Source organism: Eschrichtius robustus, chromosome 15 (assembly GCF_028021215.1).
Source record: "Eschrichtius robustus isolate mEscRob2 chromosome 15, mEscRob2.pri, whole genome shotgun sequence".
NCBI classification, from domain to species: Eukaryota; Metazoa; Chordata; class Mammalia; order Artiodactyla; family Eschrichtiidae; genus Eschrichtius; species Eschrichtius robustus.
The window spans coordinates 63,782,074-63,804,945 of NC_090838.1; the positions used below are offsets into that span (position 1 = coordinate 63,782,074).

Genomic DNA, 22,872 nt, shown 5'->3' on the forward strand with positions numbered 1-22,872 from the left:
TTGCCCCTCACCCTGTGCTCTGTCATCACAGACCAGAGTCCAAGTCCCCTGGCTCAGCATACGAGGTGCTTCACAGCCAGATGAGGGCAGCAGGGACCTGGCCATGCAGGGCCTATCATTTAGGTTAAGAAGTTTGGACTCTATTCCAAGAACACCAGGAGGCCATTGCTATGCTTTTAGCTGGGGAGTAACATAACCAGAGGTGGGGTGTGTGTGTGTGTGTGTGTGTGTGTGTGTGTGTGTGTGTGTCTATTACTCTGGCTACATGTGGAAAATGGATTGGAAGAGCCAGGAATGGAAGCATATATCCCCCTGCCCCCAGAGGCTAGCACAGCAGTCCAGGCAAAAGAAGGGCCTCCAGATACAGATATGCAGGCTGCTCACTGTAAAAGAGCACCTCGTCCAAGAAGGCTAGTGGGAACTAAAATCCATGAGCCCTGGCACAGAGCTGCGTCTGACCAAAGAAAAGGCACCTCTTTCTTATTTGCTCAAAGGTGTCACTGCTCACTGAACTGTGTTTCCAATAGGTTGTGTCTTTGTGAAGGGGGTGCCTTGTTCTATGTTCACAAAGGAGCCATCTAGGCTAGCAGGGGTCCTACGAGAGAAAGCAGTGACTTAGAGCAGAGTTGGGCCATGGGTGTGACCTGGCCCACTTGGAGGTGCACCTTGGGGGCAGAAATGGCAGGAGTTGATGATCTGAGGATGAAGAAGTTGTCAGCGATCACAGCCAGATTTCTGGCAAGAGCATCTAGGAAGACGCTGGAGAGAGACCAGACTTGGAGAGAAAGATCATAACCACCCCAAAGGTGCCATCCTGGCAGCTGGAATCCAGGGCTAGTGATGGAGAATGCTGAGGCTCCAGATCTTTGGCACGCACAAAGGCCACAAGGGTTTAACTAACATGAAGGCAGGGTGGTGAGCCATGGGTATGTTACATTGTTTTCAGTACATTTTAATATTTTTTAAAATGTTAAGCAAAACTTGAACTAAGAATCAAAAGAGAATAGAAGGCTCCAAAATACAGCTGAGTATCCCTAATGAGTCTATCTAATAATAGTCAGAAACCTAATAGTCAAGCTGAGGGGCCAGAGGTCCTTGATCTGTCCCTGCCCTCTCTTTCCTGTATTCTCACCGGCTTCTGTGGCTTCCTCAACACCCAATGGCCTTGGTTTACATTCAGGCTTTTCAACCTTCCTCACAGCCATGAATAATGAGGAGGATTTATTGACATGAAAAATAATTGTCAAAATATAGCACCAAGCTATAAAGGTTATAAAACAGTATGTTTTCATTCATTTTTGGAAAAATATAACAAAAATAATTTATACACACAAGCATGCAGAGAGAAAAGTCTGAATGGTTACACCAAACATTGGCAGCATTTGTCTCTGGATAGAGGAATTATGGGTAATTCTCTGTGTAAGAAATGAAGTCTGGAAGTCTCAGCACATTCCAGACTCTTGGCTCTGCATGCAGATGATGAAACTGAGGCTTGGCCTACATCAAGAAACAGGAAACATCTCGAATAAACAACCTAACCTTGCACCTAAAGCAATTAGAGAACGAAGAACAAAAAAATCCCAAAGCTAACAGAAGGAAAGAAATCATAAAGATCAGATCAGAAATAAATGAAAAAGAAATGAAGGAGACAATAGCAAAGATCAATAAAACTAAAAGCTGGTTCTTTGAGAAGATAAACAAAATTGATAAAACCAGTAGCCAGACTCATCAAGAGAAAAAGGGAGAACACTCAAATCAATAGAATTAGAAATGAAAAAGGAGAAGTAACCACTGACACTGCAGAAATACAAACGATCATGAGAGATTACTACAAGCAACTCTATGCCAATAAAATGGACAACCTGGAAGAAATGGACAGATTCTTAGAAATGCACAACCCACCGAGACTGAACCAGGAAGAAATAGAAAATATGAACAGACCAATCACAAGCACTGAAATTGAAACTGTGATTAAAAATCTTCCAACAAACAAAAGCCCAGGACCAGATGGCTTCACAGGCGAATTCTACCAAACATTTAGAGAAGAGCTAACACCTATCCTTCTCAAACTCTTCCAAAATATTGCAGAGGGAGGAACACTCCCCAACTCATTCTACGAGGCCACCATCACCCTGATACCAAAACCAGACAAAGATGTCACAAAGAAAGAAAACTACAGGCCAATATCACTGATGAACATAGACGCAAAAATCCTCAACAAAATACTAGCAAACAGAATCCAACAGCACATTAAAAGGATCATATACCATGACCAAGTGGGTTTATCCCAGGAATGCAAGGATTCTTCAATATATGCAAATCAATAAACGTGATACACCATATTAACAAATTGAAGGAGAAAAACCATATGATCATCTCAATAGATGCAGAAAAAGCTTTTGACAAAATTCAACACCCATTTATGATAAAAGCCCCGCAGAAAGTAGGCACAGAGGGAACTTTCCTCAACATAATAAAGGCCATATATGACAAACCCACAACCAACATTGTCCTCAATGGTGAAAAACTGAAACCATTTCCACTAAGATCAGGAACAAGACAAGGTTGCCCACTCTCACCACTATTATTCAACATAGTTTTGGAAGTTTTAGCCACAGCAATCAGAGAAGAAAAAGAAATAAAAGGAATCCAAATCGGAAAAGAAGAAGTAAAGCTGTCACTGTTTGCAGATGACATGATACTATACATAGAGGATCCTAAAGATGCTACCAGAAAACTACTAGAGCTAATCAATGAATTTGGTAAAGTAGCAGGATACAAAATTAATGCACAGAAATCTCTTGCATTCCTATACACTAATGATGAAAAACCTGAAAGTGAAATTAAGAAAACATTCCCGTTTACCATTGCAACAAAAAGAATAAAACATCTAGGAATAAACCTACCTAAAGAGACAAAAGACCTGTATGCAGAAAATTATAAGACACTGATGAAAGAAATTAAAGATGATACAAATAGATGGAGAGATAGACCATATTCTTGAATTGGAAGAATCAACATTGTGAAAATGACTCTACTACCCAAAGCAATCTACAGATTCAATGCAATCCCTATCAAACTACCACTGGCATTTTTCACAGAACTAGAACAAAAAAATTTCACAATTTGTATAGAAACACAAAAGACCCCAAATAGCCAAAGCAATCTTGAGAACGAAAAATGGAGCTGGAGGAATCAGGCTCCCTGACTTCAGACTATACTACAAAGCTACAGTAATCAAGACAGTTTGGTACTGGCACAAAAACAGAAATATAGATCAATGGAACAGGATAGAAAGCCCAGAGATAAACCCACGCACATATGGTCACCTTATCTTTGATAAAGGAGGCAAGCATATACAGTGGAGAAAAGACAGCCTCTTCAATAAGTGGTGCTGGGAAAACTGGACAGCTACATGTAAAAGTATGAAATTAGAACACTCCCTAACACCATACACAAAAATAAACTCAAAATGGATTAAAGACCTAAATGTAAGGCCAGACACTATCAAACTCTTAGAGGAAAACATAGGCAGAACACTCTATGACATAAATCACAGCAAGATCCTTTTTGACCCAGCTCCTAGAGAAATGGAAATAAAAACACAAATAAATGGGACCTAATGAAACTTAAAAGCTTTTGCACAGCAAAGGAAACCATAAACAAGACCAAAAGACAACCCTCAGAATGGGAGAAAATATTTGCAAATGAAGCAACTGACAGAGGATTAATCTCCAAGATTTACAAGCAGCTCATGCAGCTCAATAACAAAAAAACAAACAACCCAATCCAAAAATAGGCAGAAGACCTAAACAGACATTTCTCCAAAGAAGATATACAGATTGCCAACAGACACATGAAAGAATGCTCAACATCATTAATCATTAGAGAAATGCAAATCAAAACTACAATGAGGTATCATCTCACACCGGTCAGAATGGCCATCATCAAAAAATCTAGAAACAATAAATGCTGGAGAGGGTGTGGAGAAAAGGGAACACTCTTGCACTGTTGGTGGGAATATAAATTGATACAGCCACTATGGAGAACAGTATGGAGGTTCCTTAAAAAACTAAAAATAGAACTACCATACGACCCAGCGATCCCACTACTAGGCATATACCCTGAGAAAACCATAATTCAAAAAGACTCATGTACCAAAATGTTCATTGCAGCTCTATTTACAATAGCCAGGACATGGAAGCAACCTAAGTGTCCATCATCGGATGAATGGATAAAGAAGATGTGGCACATATATACAATGGAATATTACTCAGCCATAAAAAGAAATGAAATTGAGTTATTTGTAGTGAGGTGGATGGACCTAGAGTCTGTCGTACAGAGTGAAGTAAGTCAGAAAGAGAAAAACAAATACAGTATGCTAACACATATATATGGAATCTAAGGAAAAAAAGAAAAGGTCATGAAGAACCTAGTGGCAAGACGGGAATAAAGACACAGACCTACTAGAGAATGGACTTGAGGATATGGGGAGGAGGAGGGGTGAGATGTGACAGGGTGAGAGAGTGTCATGGACATATATACACTACCAAATGTAAAATAGATAAGCTAGTGGGAAGCAGCCGCATAGCACAGGGAGATCAGCTCGGTGCTTTGTGACCACCTAGAGGGGTGGGATGGGGAGGGCGGGAGGGAGGGAGATGCAAGAGGGAAGAGATATGGGAACATATGTATATGTATAACTGATTCACTTTGTTATAAAGCAGAAACTAACACACCATTGTAAAGCAATTATACTCCAATAAAGATGTTAAGAAAAAAAAAAAAAAAAAGAAACTGAGGCTTGGGAATCTACCTGTCTCTGCCTCAGCCAACTTCTTTTTTTTTTTTTTTATTATTTATTTTATCGAACTATAGTTGATTTACAATGTGTTAATTTCTGCTGTGCAGCAAAGTGATTCAGTTATACATATATGTACATTCTTTTCCGGATTTTTTTCCATTATGGTTTATCACAGAATATTGTATATAGTTCCCTGTGCTATACATTAGGACCTTGTTGTTTATCCATCCTATATATAATAGTTTGCATCTGCCCATCCCAAACTCCCAATCCATCCCTCCCCCACGCCCCCTCCCCCTTAGCAACCACAAGTCCGTTCTCTATGTCTGTGGGTCTGTTTCTGTTTTGTAGATGAGTTCATTTGTGTCATATTTTAGATTCCACATATAAGTGATATCATACGGTGTTTGTTTGTCTTTCTCTTTCTGACTTCACTTAGCATGAAAATCTCTAGGTCCATCCATGTTGCTGCAAATGTGCCTCAGCCAACTCTTTTTTTTTTTTAATATTTATTTATTTTTGGCTGCATTGGGTCTTAGTTGCGGCATGTGGGATCTTTTGTTGCAGCGCACCAGCTTCTCTCCAGCTGTGGTGCACAGGCTCAGTAGTTGTGGCACAGACGTAGTTGCCCCACGGCATGTGGGATCTTAGTTCCCTGACCAGGGATTGAGCCCATGTCCCCTGCATTGGAAGGTGGATTCTTAACCACTGGACCACCAGGGAAGTTCCCTCAGCCAACTCTTAAGAGTCTAAAGAGACCCAGCTAAGATTGTGAACTCCTAAAGGTAAGGCAGGTGTGTTATTTTATTCTATTTTTTTTTAATTAACCATTTAAATGTGTACAATTCAGTGGCATTTAGTACATTCACAATGTTGTGTAACTACCACCTCTATCTAGTTCCAAAGCATTTTCTTTACCCCAAAAGGAGACCTGTTAGTCAGTAGGTAGTCACTCCCTATTTCCACCGCTCCCGAGCCCCTGGCAACAACTAACCTGCTTTCTGTCTCTATGGATTTACCTATTCTTGATGCTTCATTTAAATGGAAACACGCAATATGTGAACTTTTACGTTCAGCCTCTTTCACTTTTGTTCTCAAAGTTCACCAATGTCCTAGCATGTATCAGTACTTCATTGCTTTTCATGGCTGAATAATGTTGCATGGTATGGATAGACCACATTTGTTCTTCCAGTCATCCATTGATGGACACTTGAACTGTTTCCACCTTTCGGCTATTGTGAATAGTGCTGCTATGAACATTCTGTACAAGTGGTTGTTTCAACACCTGTTTTCAATTCCTTTGGTATATACCTAGGAGTGGAATTGCCGGGTCATAGGGTAACTCTATTTTAACATTTTGAGGAACTGCCAAACTGTTGTCCAGAGTTTTACGTTCCCACCAGCAGTGAGTCTTATTTGGTTTTACTATCTGCCTCAGCACTATGCAGGTACGTACAGGGAAGGAGAGACAGCTGTTATTCACTGAGCTATTAGATGCCTGGCACTGTGAGAAAGCACTTTTCCTATGCTGTACTCTTTGATATTGGCAGCAACCTAAGAGCTAAGGTTGATATTGTTTCCATTTTACAAATGGGAAACCGAAGCCCACAAGCCTGAGATATCCTACCCACAACCCCATAGAACATGGCAGGGTGGGACCCAAGCCTTGGCAGCTCTGACTTGAAGGCCTGAACATTTTGCTTTTTCAGTACCACGTGCTGACCCCAACAGGCAGCTGTCTGACAAGTGAATTATTAAGTAGTGTAAAGCACTGTATTCCAGGAGAACCAGCTCTGTCTGCTGGGATGCAAGATTCGCCTCCAGGCCTCATTATGCCCCTATCACCAGCGGTCAGACCATACTTGACCAAATTCCAATACGTGACTAAGGCTCTGTTCTTTCTTCAAGATCCAGTTTAGTGCTACCTTCTCCATCAAGACTTCTGACCCCTCTCAACCAGATGGATCTTGTATCTGCTCCCTCTTTGAAGCCTTTGTACTTCTCATTAAGCACTTATATCACTGTTAATTTATTAGTTGCTTAGCAAGTAACTGTTAACTTATTACAGTTAATTAAACAGTTACAAGTAACTGGATAAATTATTTTATTTTTCTGTTGCCTATAGGAGCCTGATTATAATAGGTAATTATATTTTTGGAATCACTGTTATTCCCAGAGTTGTGGGATTTGAGAGCAGCATGTCAATGAAATCCCATGCTTGCATTTATGAGGAACACTTGCCTAATAGACCAGCTCAGTCCAGAAATGGGCCAATGAAATGGAAGGTAGACAATCAAGACTCATAGAGTTTCAGAAGCCTCAGAAAGAGAAGGAAAATGTCCTGGAAAGAACACCATCTCCCCTGATCTCTCATCGGGGCTCCCAGTAACCTAGCCTCAGGTCAATGCCCTGGTCTCCCACTGAGAACTCATCACTTAAAAGAGACGAATGAGAGGAAATAACAGCAAATTATTTCAAGGGGAGAGAAAGTGGACTAATAGGTCCTTGGCAGGATGTTCAGAAATCCTAGAACAATGATTCAGCTCTACAGAAATGGTTCTAATCTAACCTAACTTAACCTTTTAACAAATTGAGCAAAAGGGAGAAGGTATCAGCACTCAAATTAGGATAACTCGAGCTGATTTTACAGATATAGATCACCAAAGGGCCTAATTATGAAGGTGTGGATGGGTAGAGGGGAACCAGGCGTGTTATTGCTCAGAGGCCTGAAGGGAGGCGGAGGGAGAGGTGACAGGAGTCTGACCCAGGAGTTGAGTAGCACAGACCGCCCTGAGAGGTTCAGGGCCAAAGCCAGCCTAGGGGTCCTTGCAGGGAGGGGCCAGGAGAATAAACACCCTGGCCTCATTCTCCTGCTAGCCTCCCCCCTTCACACACACTGGCCAAACCCAAGTAGAAGCCAAGGGGAAGGGAGGACCTCTTGCTGGGTACATGGTAAGTCAGCCTCCAGGGCAGAGAGAAGAGTGGAGAAAGATGAAGGGTGACCTGGAGGGAACAATGGGAGACTACTGGCACAGAGGATTATGAAAACAAGAACAGGCAAATCTGATGAATACAAACTTTGCTCATTGCACCCAATCAACCTAGAGAGTTGTGCTTTACTCAGTATTGTAACGTGGAGTACAGATGGCACGTCAGTCAGCAAAACAAAGCCAGGAGCAGGGAAGCAGCTGCAACCCCAGCACAGGTTCCAGAGCAGAGGAATTGACTACTGTAGTTTGCAGACAAGTGGAAAGGTCATCAAGGGGAAAAGCAGAATGAGAATGGCAGCAGGAGGCCTGAAATAGCCTGTGAGCCATGAGGCTCCTTCTAAAAAGAAGGTACAAGGCTTAGGAGCAGTTCTTGTAGTTCTGAGTGTGTGGTGGGGAGGGGAATAGGGGATTAAAGACCATTTCACTGTAGTTACAGCCTTAGTTGTTCCCAAGACTGGGGAGAGGGGGATTAACAATGATTGCCTGGGTAACAGAGCCCCCTTCCCTCACCTTATCCCAGAGACAGCTGGCTTTTTACTTTAATATGTAACCCTTGACTAAGGAGCCAGATAAGGGTGTCCTACCAAACTGCATCCCTTCTCTGCCAGCACCAAAGTCCCTATAATTACTGGGGAGCTTTTGCTGGGGAGCCTTTAGGCTCTGAAGCAACCTGGTTAATTTAGGAACAAAGAACATTGTTCCTAAATTGGATCAATTTTTTTTAGAGAAAAAGCTTGTGGTGCTTACGTTAACTTCTTTCCCAGGAAATGGCATTACTTTTTCTTTTTTCTTCTTCACCCAGAGGCTCACAAAGAGTTGAAAACATTATAAATAGTTACAGAAATAAACCCTTTCAAAACACTCTTCATAACAAACTAATAAACAGTTCAACTTCACCAGTAGTCTGACAACTCAAAATGGTGAAAATGTTGAAAAGTTAAAAGGCATTGTTGGCGAGTCTGCTGAGACTGGCACACTTGTGCCAATTACAAGTGCAAAATGGCACCTTTCTGGTATTAAAAAATTCATATCCTCTTCCCTAATAACTCCACTTCAGGGAAGCTATCCTAAAGAAAGAGACGTGTACAGAGATTTATTTGCAAAAGCAAAGTGAAAAATTGAAAGCAACGTTATTGTATAAAAATAGAATTACATATGTGATGTTTCACATTGATAAAAACATGTTTGAGAGTGATGGCAAGGGCAGAAGCAGTGTGGAGTCATTAGAAGCATAGAATCAGGGGTCACTCAGATAGATCTGAGTTTTAATTTTGACCACAAGCACTTTGAGCTTTAGGGCAGCTTTGACTCCCTAAGGTTCAGGGGAAAAGATGCCTTCATAATGGAGAGGTCTGGCAGGGGTTGGGGACCACCTTAATGAAGTGACCAAACTGTATCACCAATGATGAGGCCAACTGACATGATGTGCTTCCCAACAACATACAACTGGAAGGACACAAAATCTATCTACTATCATTCCCCAAAATTTTAAAACTGACTTGAATCAAGAACAAACTCATTCTGCAATTCTGAAACACATCTAGGGTACTCGTCAAAGAATGTCAACATCACTTAAAAAAGAAAGAAAGAAAGAAAGATTGTTCTATGGGACTTCCCTGGTGGTCCAGTGGTTAAGACTTTGCCTTCCAATGCAAGGGGTGCAGATCTGATCCCTGGTTGGGGAGCTAAGATCCCACATGCCTTGTGGCCAAAAAACCAAAATATAAAACACAAGCAATATTGTAACAAATTCAATAAAGACCTTAAACATGGTCCACATCAGGACTTCCCTGGTGGCACAGTGGTTAAGACTGCGCTCCCAATGCGGGGGGCCCAGGTTCAATCCCTGGTCGGGGAGCTAAGATCCCACAGGCATGCTGCAACTAAGGAGCCTGCGTGCCACAACTAAGGAGCCACCTGCTGCAACTAAGACCCGGCACAACCAAATTAAATAAATAAATATTTTAAAAAATAAAAATACTTATGAATAAATATTTATAAAAAATGGTCCACATCAAAAAAAATCTTAAAAAAAAAAGATTGTTCTAGATTAAAGGAGACTAAGAGACATGACAACTAAACACAATGTAGGGTGAAGTGTCATGAGGTCTGCAAGTTACTTTCAAATATTTCAGAAAAGCAAGCAAATGTAGCAAAATGTTAACAAATAGAGAAATCACATGAAAGTCACATGGATGTTCATTGTATTATTTTCAATTGTTCTGTAGGTTTGAAACTTTTTGAAATAGAGCTCAGAGACTAAATTTGCTTCCTTGAAGGTGGTAAAGTCTCTTGGGGTTGTAGAGAGGACTATATGAGGCAGTGCATATACAGAGCTTAGCACAGCACATGCAAGAAATGCTAACGATGTGCTTTGGTACCTTATTAATGACCACAATGGAAATAAATATGTGTTTGTCCCCTAAGGATTTCTACCTCTCCATTCTCTATCATGGTGCAGGATTGCACTCCCCCACCCCTTTTGATGTTGGCATGGCCATGTGACTGGACAGTGAAACACGAGATAAGCGATATCTGTCACTTCCACATGGGAGCTTTAAGAGCCACCATGTAGGGCTTCCCTGGTGGCGCAGTGGTTGAGAATCTGCCTGCCAATGCAGGGGACACGGGTTCGAGCCCTGGTCTGGGAGGATCCCGCATGCCGCGGAGCGGCTGGGCCCGTGAGCCACAGCTACTGAGCCTGCGCGTCTGGAGCCTGTGCTCCGCAACAAGAGAGGCCGCGGCAGTGAGAGGCCCGCGCACCGCGATGAGGAGTGGCCCCCGCTTGCCGCAACTAGAGAAAGCCCTCGCACAGAAACGAAGACCAAACATAGCCATAAATAAATAAATAAATTAAAAAAAAAAAAAAAAGAATAAAGAAAGCTTTAAAAAAAAAAAAAAAAAAGAGCCACCATGTAACTCACAGCATGACTTCCAGCTGTGCAGTGACCCACAGAGCGCATGCTGACATAAAGCCTTCGGCTGACTGGATTCCTGAGTCACTGCAATGAGTCTTCCTACTGATTCACAGTGGCTATGTGGAGTGAGCAAGACACAAACTTTTGTCGTATGAAACCAATGAGCTTTAGGGACCCTAAATTACAGCCTAATCTAACCTAGGAGTCCAGAAACTACTGCCCTCTGGTCAAATCTTGCCCATCACTTATTTTTGTAAATAAAGTTTTACTGGGATACAGTTGTGTGTATCTTTTTTTTTTTTTTAATTTTTATTTATTTATTTATTTATTTACGGCTGTGTTGGGTCTTTGTTTCTGTGCGAGGGCTTTCTCTAGTTGTGGCAAACGGGGGGCTACTCTTCATCGCGATCCACGGGCCTCTCACTATCGTGGCCTCTCTTGTTGCGGAGCACAGGCTCCAGACGTGCAGGCTCAGTAATTGTGGCTCACGGGCCCAGCTGCTCCGCGGCATGTGGGATCTTCCCAGACCAGGGCTCGAACCCGTGTCCCCTGCATTGGCAGGCAGATTCTCAACCACTGCGCCACCAGGGAAGCCCCCTGTGTGTATCATTTATATACCGTCTGTGGATGCTTCAGCACTACAACAGCAAGAGCTGAGTAGGTGCAACAGACACCATATGGCCTGTAGAACCACAAATACGTACTACCTCGTCCTTAACAGAAAAGTTTGCTGACCCCTAACCTACTCTATCTTGACTGACACAATCATATTTTAAGACAAAATAGAAAAAAAAAAAAAACCCAAAGCATTTATAAAACATGACTTTTAGCTGTAAAACCTTGGGCAAGTTATTTATTACTTCTACAACCTTTTAGTTGCCTTTGTGTAAAATGGGAGTATTAACAGTATCTGCCTCATATGATGCTGTGATAATTAAATGAATTCTTGCATGTAAAAACTTGGAACCAGGAGGCTTGGAACAGCAATGCTGGAGTAGCCAGAAGTAAGTGCAGGAATATGAGCTGAGGGATATAAAGTCATGAAGACAAGAACTCAGTACATTGTAGACACCCAATAAATGTTAGCAATTATTCCACTTACATAAAAATAAAATATATTTGAACAGAAACAGAAGACTAGAAGACAATAACAAATAACAGTAACCATGGTTATCTTTTAAAATATTAAGAGATAGGATCAGGAATGGTTGTGTTTTTTTTTTCTTTGTTACCATTCTGTGTTTTAAAATTTTCTACAACAAACATAATACATTTTATAATCCGGAAAAAATAATGAATGTTTTTTATAATTGCTGAAAATTTTTAATATTTCTGTCATTTCACAAAACATCTTTTGTTGACATTCTACAAATGATACCATCCAATAATGTCCCAATACTTTCTTCTTGTGAAGATAGTTTATATACCTGTAAAAATAAAAGACAGATTATGACATGCTGACATATTCATGTACTACTTTCATTACACGAGCATGTATATGTGAATTTATTTATTACTCAATTATTGGGATAATGGTGTAAAATCACAATGTGATTAAAATATGGAAAGTAGATGACAATTCATCACTTACGTCAAAAGTTTCAATTGCAGTTATGGTGATAACTCTCCAAACATAGAAATACATTTGTACCAATTTTAAAAGCATACATATAGACATTAACTTCATACTACATTTTACATTTCAAATGTACTGCATAAGATATAGATATTTAAAATTATATATTCTTTTAAAAAGAATGCATCAGGCTTCCCTGGTGGCACAGTGCTTAAGAATCCGCCTGCCAAAGCAGGAGACACGGGTTTGAGCCCTGGCCCGGGAAGATCCCACATGCTGCTGAGCAAATAAGCCCGTGCACCACAACTACTGAAGCCTGTGCTCTAGAGCCCAAGAGCCACAACTGCTGAGCCCGTGTGTCACAACTGCTGAAGCCCGCGTGCCTAGAGCCCGTGCTCGGCAACAAGAGAAGCCACTGCAATGAGAAGCCTGCGCGCTGCAACGAAGACTAGCCCCCGCTTCCCGCAACTGCAGAAAGCCCGTGCGCAGCAACGAAGACCCAACGTAGCCACAAATAAATAAATTTATATATATAAAAAAAGAATGCATCAACTAAGTTTTTAATTATATGTTACATAAACCTGCATTTCCAATTCTTTGCATCTATAATTATTTTTCAAGTAACTTTTAATTACATTAACCTTTCTTAAAAGTTAAAAAAATATATAGAAGCATTGGTGTTCAATAAGCAAACAGTATTATTCCACATCTACCATGCTCTTTCTAGAAATACAGGCTTACAAACCTTTTTGACTTCTGTAATATTTGTTATTTCAGGGAGATTTTTGAGAGAAACTTGATGACCTTCTACCTGAGATATTACGTATTCTTGATTTATTTGTTTTTCTCCCTCTTCAATATAAGCAATCAGAACTGAAGTGTCATTTGCCGAGATACCAAATTTTTTCAAGGCCTCTGAAATCTAAGGGGGAATAAAAAGACAATAAAACCAGTAGTTTCAAAATCTGAAATCTCTCCCCATTTGTGCTCTTTCCTGGTCAGATTCTTATTTTTCATATCCTAATAGTTTTCTCTGTCTACAGTTTTCCAACAATCCCTTCCTAATATCTACCAGCTCTGCCTCTTGAGTCCTCCCTGCTCAAAGCTGCGCCTCATTCCCATAGATTCAAGCCTGGACTTGGCACGGTGCACAAACACCCACTCCCCCTGGACCTAAGTGACCCTCTAGCCGTGCACTCCTGCCCTCTAGCCAGTCGGGACTGTTTGGGGCTCCCGTCATTTCATACTTTTTTGCCTGGGCTCACACTTTGCCCTCTGCCTGGAGTGCCCTCATCTTTCAAGGTCCAGTTCAAATGTCACTCCCCTTGCACTTTCCTCCTTACAGAATGAATTGCTTCTTTGTTCCCACAGATTTGCATTATTATTCCCATTATATCAATTATCTCAGAGCGTTTGGACTTTGTCTTGTTCATCTGCCTTCCTCAGAAACATATTTGTTTCTTCTGCCCCTACAGCTGGAACAGGGTAGGGGACAGATGTTTATGAATTGTACAATCTCCTGAGTTATTTCAGTGATCTCAAAGAGACAATAGTTACCCAGTAATTTTCCCCCAGGTACTGGGGAATTCTATTACCACACATTTTATAAACTTTTCAAACATCTGTATTTTAAACTATGTCATGGGTTTCCTAACTTTTCTCTTGATGTCAGCACTTGATTGTGTTGTTAATAGTAGTAGTAATACTAAAACTTCGTCAGCAAAATTACATTTTTTTTTCAAATGTGCCCCAGGTAGAATGTTTTTAACTCAATAACTTTGATTACTATCAATATCTCAAACCACAAACTCTTCCTATGCACTGGGTGTGTGAGCATGTGTTAAAGGGCTGTTCTAGGTCCCAGGCAGGCTTCTGGTGTATGGAAAAGACATGGGTTCTATCCTCAAAGAGTTCATGGGGAGAACGAAAGATACACATGATAACACACAAATATCCATGCCTAATTTTTATCATTAGATTTAAATATAATTTAGAGTGATCTTCCTGACCATGGTCAGGAAGGACAAATAAAACTATCCTCACTTAATTTAGCAAAACTTTAGTTTACTCATATGTGAAGTGACTCCAAAGCTTATTTGTCTAGTAAGAGGCAATGCTAAACCTCAACTCTCTGTCCAGCATTCTTTCTTCACTATCATTTCCGTTTGTTACTAACAACAGGCTCCAACCCAACACTGAGTACAAAGGCTACCATGACAAGGTCAAAAGATATAAAGTAAGTAAATTCCATATTAATTACATTGTTATTTGGGGAAAGATTGAAAATAATTTCAGTAGATAGAGTTCTTGTCTTCATTTTTCCCAGTTTGTAGAGGTGAACTGCTTTGTTTGCTGCCACAAGTATCTGAAATGGATCGACAATCTACCAAAGAGAACAAAAAGAATTACACACAGAGAATCTGGAGTACTCTGAAGACATATGCCCTATATCATGGTAACTCCAGTGTCAGGCTGTTTTACTTCATCACAATTCCTATGGACTACATTTTCAAAATTTTCAAAATCTCAAGGGCTTACGGTGTTTAGAAAATCACAGAATTTTACAGCTGCAAGCAACTTAGATAAATAATAAAAAGTTTTGAAGCAACACTTATTGAGGGCTATTATTATGGGAAAGGCCTTTTTCTCAACATTTTACCAAACCCCAAAGATATCAGAAGGAAAGAAATCATAAAGATCAGATCAGAAATAAATGAAAAAGAAATGAAGGAAACAATAGCAAAGATCAATAAAACTAAAAGCTGGTTCTTTGAGAAGATAAACAAAATTGATAAACCAGTAGCCAGACTCATCAAGAGAAAAAGGGAGAACACTCAAATCAATAGAATTAGAAATGAAAAAGGAGAAGTAACCACTGACACTGCAGAAATACAAACGATCATGAGAGATTACTACAAGCAACTCTATGCCAATAAAATGGACAACCTGGAAGAAATGGACAAATTCTTAGAAATGCACAACCTGCCGAGACTGAACCAGGAAGAAATAGAAAATATGAACAGACCAATCACAAGCACTGAAATTGAAACTGTGATTAAAAATCTTCCAACAAACAAAAGCCCAGGACCAGATGGCTTCACAGGAGAATTCTATCAAACATTTAGAGAAGAGCTAACACCTATCCTTCTCAAACTCTTCCAAAATATTGCAGAGGGAGAAACACTCCCCAACTCATTCTACGAGGCCACCATCACCCTGATACCAAAACCAGACAAAGATGTCACAAAGAAAGAAAACTACAGGCCAATATCACTGATGAACATAGATGCAAAAATCCTCAACAAAATACTAGCAAACAGAATCCAACAGCACATTAAAAGGATCATACACCATGATCAGGTGGGGTTTATTCCAGGAATGCAAGGATTCTTCAACATATGCAAATCAATAAACGTGATACACCATATTAACAAATTGAAGGAGAAAAACCATATGATCATCTCAATAGATGCAGAGAAAGCTTTTGACAAAATTCAACACCCGTTTATGATAAAAGCCCTGCAGAAAGTAGGCATAGAGGGAACTTTCCTCAACATAATAAAGGCCATATATGACAAACCAACAGCCAACATCGTCCTCAATGGTGAAAACTGAAACCATTTCCACTGAGATCAGGAAAAAGACAAGGTTGCCCACTCTCACCACTATTACTCAAAATAGTTTTGGAAGTGTTAGCCACAGCAATCAGAGAAGAAAAAGAAATAAAAGGAATCCAAATCGGAAAAGAAGAAGTAAAGCTGTCACTGTTTGCAGATGATATGATACTATATATAGAGGATCCTAAAGATGCTACCAGAAAACTACTAGAGCTAATCAATGAATTTGGTAAAGTAGCAGGATACAAAATTAATGCACAGAAATCTCTTGCATTCCTATACACTAATGATGAAAAACCTGAAAGTGAAATTAAGAAAACACTCCCATTTACCATTGCAACAAAAAGAATAAAATATCTAGGAATAAACCTACCTAAGGAGACAAAAGATCTGTATGCAGAAAATTATACAACACTGATGAAAGAAATTAAAGATGATACAAATAGATGGAGAGATATACCATGTTCTTGGATTGGAAGAATCAACATTGTGAAAATGACTCTATTACCTAAAGCAATCTACAGATTCAATGCAATCCCTATCAAACTACCACTGGCATTTTTCACAGAACTAGAACAAAAAATTTCACAATTTGTATGGAAACACAAAAGACCCCAAAGAGCCAAAGAAATCTTGAGAACGAAAAATGGAGCTGGAGGAATCAGGCTCCCTGACTTCAGACTATACTACAAAGCTACAGTAATCAAGACAGTTTGGTACTGGCACAAAAACAGAAATATAGATCAATGGAACAGGATAGAAAGCCCAGAGATAAACCCACGCACATATGGTCACCTTATCTTTGATAAGCCTCTTTGACAGCCTCTTCAATAAGTGGTGCTGGGAAAACTGGACAGCTACATGTAAAAGTATGAAATTAGAACACTCCCTAACACCATACACAAAAATAAACTCCAAATGGATTAAAGACCTAAAAGTAAGGCCACACACTATCAAACTCGTAGAGGAAAACATAGGCAGAACACTCTATGACATAAATCACAGCAAGATCCTTTTTGACCCAACTCCTAGAGAAATGGAAATAAAAACACAAATAAACAAATGGGACCTAATGAAACTTAAAAGCTTTTGTACAGCAAAGGAAACCATAAACAAGACCAAAAGACAACCCTCAGAATGGGAGAAAATATTTGCAAATGAAGCAACTGACAAAGGATTATCTCCAAGATTTACAAGCAGCTCATGCAGCTCAATAACAAAAAAACAAACAACCCAATCCAAAAATGGGCAGAAGACCTAAATAGACATTTCTCCAAAGAAGATATACAGATTGCCAACAAACACATGAAAGAATGCTCAACATCATTAATCATTAGAGAAATGCAAATCAAAACTACAATGAGGGGCTTCCCTGGTGGTGCAGTGGTTGAGAATCTGCCTGCCCATGCAGGGGACACGGGTTCGAGCCCTGGTCTGGGAAGATCCCACATGCCGCGGAGCAACTAGGCCCGTGAGCCACAACTACTGAGCCTGCGCGTCTGGAGCCTGTGCTCCGCAACAAGAGAGGCCGCGATAGTGAGAGGCCCGTGCACCACGATGAAGAGTGGCCCCCCCTTGCCGCAACTGGAGAAAGCCCTCACACAGAAACTAAGACCCAACACAGCCAAAAAAAATAAATAAATAAATAAATAATAATTAAAAAAAAAAAAAAACTACAATGAGATATCATCTCACACCGGTCAGAATGGCCATCATCAAAAAATCTGGAAACAATAAATGCTGGAGAGGGTGTGGAGAAAAGGGAACCCTCTTGCACTGTTGGTGGGAATGTAAATTGATACAGCCACTATGGAGAACAGTATGGAGGTTCCTTAAAAAACTAAAAATAGAACTACCATACGACCCAGCAATCCCACTACTAGGCATATACCCTGAGAAAACCATAATTCAAAAAGAGTCATATACCAAAATGTTCATTGCAGCTCTATTTACAATAGCCAGGACATGGAAGCAACCTAAGTGTCCATCATCGGATGAATGGATAAAGAAGATGTGGCACATATATACAATGGAATATTACTCAGCCATGAAAAGAAATGAAATGGAGGTATTTGTAATGAGGTGGATGGAGTTAGAGTCTGTCATACAGAGTGAAGTAAGTCAGAAAGAGAAAAACAAATACAGTGTGCTAACACATATATATGGAATCTAAGGAGAGAAAAAAAAAAAAAAAGGTCATGAAGAACCTAGTGGCAAGACGGGAATAAAGACACAGACCTACTAGAGAATGGACTTGAGGATATGGGGAGGGGGAAGGGTAAGATGTGACAAAGAGAGAGAGTGGCATGGACATATATACACTACCAAACGTAAAATAGATAGTTAATGGGAAGCAACCGCATAGCACAGGGAGATCAGCTCTGTGCTTTGTGACCACCTAGAGTGTGGGATAGGGAGGGCGGGAGGGAGGGAGATGCAAGAGGGAAGAGATATGGGAACATATGTATATGTATAACTGATTCACTTTGTTATAAAGCAGAAACACACCATTGTAAAGCAATTATACTCCAATAAAGATGTTAAAAAACAAAAAACAAAAAAACATTTTACCTTCATTTTCTATACTTCTCAAAACTACCCTATGATATCTGTATCATTATTCACATGCAATAGATGAGGAAACCAAGGCAATGAATGAGCTGGAATTCCAGTTCTGTCACTTACCACCGAGGGAACCTGGGCGAATTCCTTAGTGTTTTATCTGTAGAAGCAGATAATCACCATACTTACTTCACAGGGTTGTTGTGAAGATTAAGTGAGTTAGCGGTATATGTAAAGAACTTAGAACAATGCCAGGAACCAAATAAGCACTATATAAAGGTTGGCTACCACTTGCTCAAAGTCATAATAAATGGCATATCTGGGATTTAAGTCCTGCTGATTCTACCACTATGCAATGCCTCCTTTACAGAGATTTTCTAGTTCAGAAGAGAAGATGGAGATCCAGGCATCTGCCATCACATCAGAGCTAGACGACCTTTCACATCTCCAAGGGCAGGCCCTGGCACTTCAGCTTCTATTCACTGTTAAATTCAAGGCTGGCCAAATCTGATTCCACTCTACAGCTTGGACAAGAACTTTTTACCTGAAGATAACAATTTTAGGCCCACCTATAACGTCATGAAAAATCATCATATTCTTAAACTCCCCATATAGTTCACTCATTCCCATGAGTACTTACCACTGTAGGATTTATTAATGAGCCATCAATGGCACCTTCCATGGCCTTTTTTCTCAAGTCTCCAGCATTTTTTACATCTTTAAATAACAGAAGGGTCACCCTGTATTCGGGAAATAGGTCCAGCTGATGTGTCAACTGCATTTCAACGATAAGCAGGATTCTATTGCACAAGACCAAAAGACCAAAAGTTAACAACTGTAAGTCACTAACAAACAAATATCCTTACTAACAATTAAATATATTAAAGTAACTTTAATAATAAGATGTAGAACTGTTAAACTAGAAAAATCCACCCCAAAACATTTGGCATTCTCATGAGACACTGTCTTCCTAACCCTGCTCGAGCTGTTTCTAGCTTCCTTTGCCATTCCTGGGAAAGGATCAAGGTTGACACCTGGCCCCCTGGCTGTGCAGATAAGGCAGGCTCTGATGCATGCAAGAAGGGCAGCTTCCCAACAGACAACTAGGAGCAGAAAACCAAAAATTTTTTAGACCACAGGTTACTTATAGCATTAAGGAAACCTCACTCTAACTTGGTCTTTTTAGCTTTCTGATCTCACCATTTATTTATATTTTAGCAGAACCTAGGCACAAATATAAAGAAAATAATCTTATAGAAGAAAGTATGACACAGCTCAAAGATATTCATTTCACACATGGGAATTTAGCCAGGAGGGTACAATTCTTAAATAATAATACTGACCCTTTACAGACATAAATTTAACAAGAAAAGGACATAAAAGACAAATAACTGGAAAGACATAATCTATCTTTGAAATGGAAAAACTAAGCACTGCAAAAATCTGATCTTTAAAACAATTTCAATTAAAGTCCCAACGAGATATTTAGGTGAGGCAATTTTTTTTTATTTATTTATTTATTTATTTATTTATTTACTTACTTACTTACTTACTTATTTATTTATTTATGGCTGTGTTGGGTCTTCGTTTCTGTGCGAGCGCTTTCTCTAGTTGTGGCAAGCGGGGGCTACTCTTCAACACGGTGCGCGGGCCTCTCTCTATCGCGGCCTCTCCTGTTGCGGAGCACAGGCTCCAGACGCGCAAGCTCAGTAATTGTGGCTCACGGGCCCAGCCGCTCCGCGGAATGTGGGATCTTCCCAGACCAGGGCTCGAACCCGTGTCCCCTGAATTGGCAGGCAGATTCTCAACCACTGCCCCACCAGGGAAGCCCGGGTGAGGCAATTTTATAGGTTCATTTTATCCTTTTACCTAGGAGGTTCCATTGCTAGCATTTTTCTTAAGGAATAAATTGGCAATCTGAGGATTTATGTAATAAGATGTCCTTCTCATCATCCTAAGAGTAAAAAGTTGAAAACCTACCTAACTAGTAACAGGGGATTGGTTTTTACTAAACAACCACTAAAAACTAGTCTTGAAGAGTAGTTAAGGATGTGTAAATATAGCAATAAATAGCATTAAGTACTTCACATCTGACTGGAAAACAAAACACAAAATGTGACATAAATTGTGGGGTTTTTAAAAGGTACACAAAAAGAAAAAATATTGAAAGAAAAATACAACAAAAAGTTATCCTTGGGCTTCCCTGGTGGCGCAGTGGTTGAGAATCTGCCTGCCCATGCAGGGGACACGGGTTCGAGCCCTGGTCTGGGAGGATCCCACATTCCGCGGAGCAACTAGGCCCGTGAGCCACAACTACTGAGCCTGCGTGTCTGGAGCCTGTGCTCCGCAACAAGAGAGGTCGCGATAGTGAGAGGCCCGCGCACCGCGATGAAGAGTGGCCCCCGCTTGCCACAACTAGAGAAAGCCCTTGCACAGAAACGAAGACCCAACACAGCCAAAAATAAATAAATAAACAAATGTGGGGTTTAAAAAAAAAAGTTAGCCTTGACTTGCTGGAATTACATCTGATCTTTTCTGTTACAATCAGGAAAGAATAAAATTTGTGAATAATGTCGTAGCACACAGCAGTTCAACCTTTATTATCATGATAACGTCCAATGGAAAAAGAATAGATACAGACAGAATGTATACCCAACTATACAAAAAGAGCACTCAGAAAGCAAAAACATAAAGGAAGCACACCAAAATACGGCCATCTTGGATAGTAGAATTGCAGGTAATTTTTATTGTTTTCTATAAAAAATATTTTTGTATGTTCTGAATTTTCTGCAGTGTGCACACAAAATATAACGAGTACATATAACCAGGGAGGAAAAAATTTTTTGTGGTTTTTGTTTTTACACTAGGGGAAAAAGGCCCCCTAGCAAACGTCAAAATGGTTTGTTTTGTTTTATATAATTCACTCAGGTCAGAAACTTAGAATCATCGTTGGATACTAACCTCTCATTCAAATCCCATATCTAATCCAAAAGTCTTGTCAATTTTTAAATATCATCTTGACAGCTCCAATTCTCTTCTATACCCACTGCCACCACCGTAGGCCACCATCTCTCATCTACATCTGTGACCTCCTAGAAGTGGTCGCCTCACAATTCCTGCCCTCCTATCACCCAACCTCCACCCACGGGCGTTCCAAACTCTATGATCTGGGCCCTTCCTCCCTCTTCGGCTTCCTAGCGCACCCCTCCCCTGATGGCACTCATTCCGCCACCACCGCACTTGACTTCTCAGCTTCAAGTCACCAAGCTCCCGCCCCCGCGCGCCCTCTAGGACAGGCAGTTCCCCTGATGCAATCCTCCCTCCCTTCAACTCGCCGGTAAGAGTCCACTTACCAGCGCGCCCACAACCCAGGACTAGCTCCCTATTCCACGAGCTCCTCTGTCACAACTTTGTGGTGAGTCGCGGCCTTATCAAGGTGGTGTATCGTCAGCTGATACATCAGGGAGAGACTAAGCCGATCATTGCCCGGCTGCATCCCAGGGCCGGGCCTCGGGAGGCGCTCGATAAACGAGGACGCCGAGAATCACATCCGTTGTCTAGAAAATGGGTGCCGGGACTGCGTCTTCCGTTCCCGCCCGGTCAGCTCTTGCTCGGCGAGGACTCACCGTCGCCCCCCTGTTCCTATCGTAAGATCTTCCCCACGGAAACAAAAGTCCTGAACTTCCGGAAGATCAACCTCAGCTGCGCCCCTTCTCCGCCCTCCCGGCACACCCTTCTTCCCCGGCTTGAATCGCATCAGCGGACGCGAAGGAGAGCCGGGGCTCCGTCCGCCACTTCCGGCGAGGGAGGAGGGGAGACTCCTCGGGCGGGGCCGGAAGCTGAGGGATGGGTGTGGGTCTTCTCCCGGCCCTTAAGGGCCTTGGCCTTGGACGAGACGTCCTTAGTTTCTTCCCGTGCAAAGTATTGGCTCCAATGAGCTCTAGGTACGTCTCCGCTGCTCGAGATTCAACAGTTCTTTTTCGAGGCAGGCGGGATTCAGTTTGCTTCTTGTTCTGGGTACGCTCACTGGGGAAGGATCTCCTGGAGCCGAACGCAGTCGGCGACCTACCTGAGGTATTTCAGAGAGAGGTGACAGTACGTTAATGGAATCAACCTCTTCATCCTGCAGGCTCACAAATTTGACTTGTCATCCTTAAGTGTATCAGCCTCCAAAAGAGGAGGTAATCCGCTGAACAGGCTGTAGAGAATTATTTTCCATGTTTTTTATGCTTGGGGCTCATGTTGGTCAATACTTTTCTTTGAACAAAAAGACAGGTAAATAACAAATAGGGTGGATATATGCTATGGAGAAAAACCCAGAGGAAACGGGGTAATGTCAGGCCGTGGGTATTACTATTTTAAATAGGATGGTTAAGAAAGATCTCTCCAAAAAGGGCCATTTGAA

The 22,872-nt window shown here is 41.0% G+C and overlaps 2 protein-coding genes across 3 annotated transcripts in view; one reads left to right on the forward strand and one right to left on the reverse strand.

Moving 5' to 3' along the window:
• Positions 1–22,872, forward strand: part of ALMS1 (ALMS1 centrosome and basal body associated protein) — a 265,152-nt gene that overhangs the window by 231,674 nt on the left and 10,606 nt on the right. Inside the window, exon 18 of one of the 2 annotated variants that reach the window (XM_068564770.1) lies at positions 6,713–6,754. The exons of the other annotated variant lie outside the window; for it this stretch is intronic. Within the exon in view, the coding sequence (XP_068420871.1) occupies position 6,713 (1 nt within the window). The 3' untranslated portion in view covers positions 6,714–6,754. Of the gene's footprint in view, positions 1–6,712; positions 6,755–22,872 lie in introns of those variants that run through there. 2 annotated transcript variants of the gene reach the window in all.
• TPRKB (TP53RK binding protein) lies at positions 12,013–22,229 on the reverse strand. The gene is made up of 5 exons (XM_068564775.1): positions 21,821–22,229; positions 19,108–19,267; positions 14,549–14,671; positions 13,034–13,210; positions 12,013–12,139 (listed from the first exon to the last, which is right to left on the reverse strand). Exons 2-5 carry the CDS (start codon positions 19,246–19,248, stop codon positions 12,053–12,055), a joined length of 528 nt encoding a protein of 175 aa, XP_068420876.1. The 5' UTR covers positions 19,249–19,267; positions 21,821–22,229; the 3' UTR covers positions 12,013–12,052.

Bases quoted from the DNA above. Each gene is read 5' to 3' on its own strand.
- TPRKB (XM_068564775.1), bottom strand. From the start codon at position 19,248: ATGCAGTTGACACATCAGCTGGACCTATTTCCCGAATACAGGGTGACC. The intron at 13,211-14,548 runs GTAATTAATATG...ATTCCCCCTTAG, and splicing joins ATCTTTCCCCAAATAACAAT to ATTTCAGAGGCCTTGAAAAA. The intron at 12,140-13,033 runs GTTTGTAAGCCT...TTATTTTTACAG, and splicing joins ATATTACAGAAGTCAAAAAG to GTATATAAACTATCTTCACA.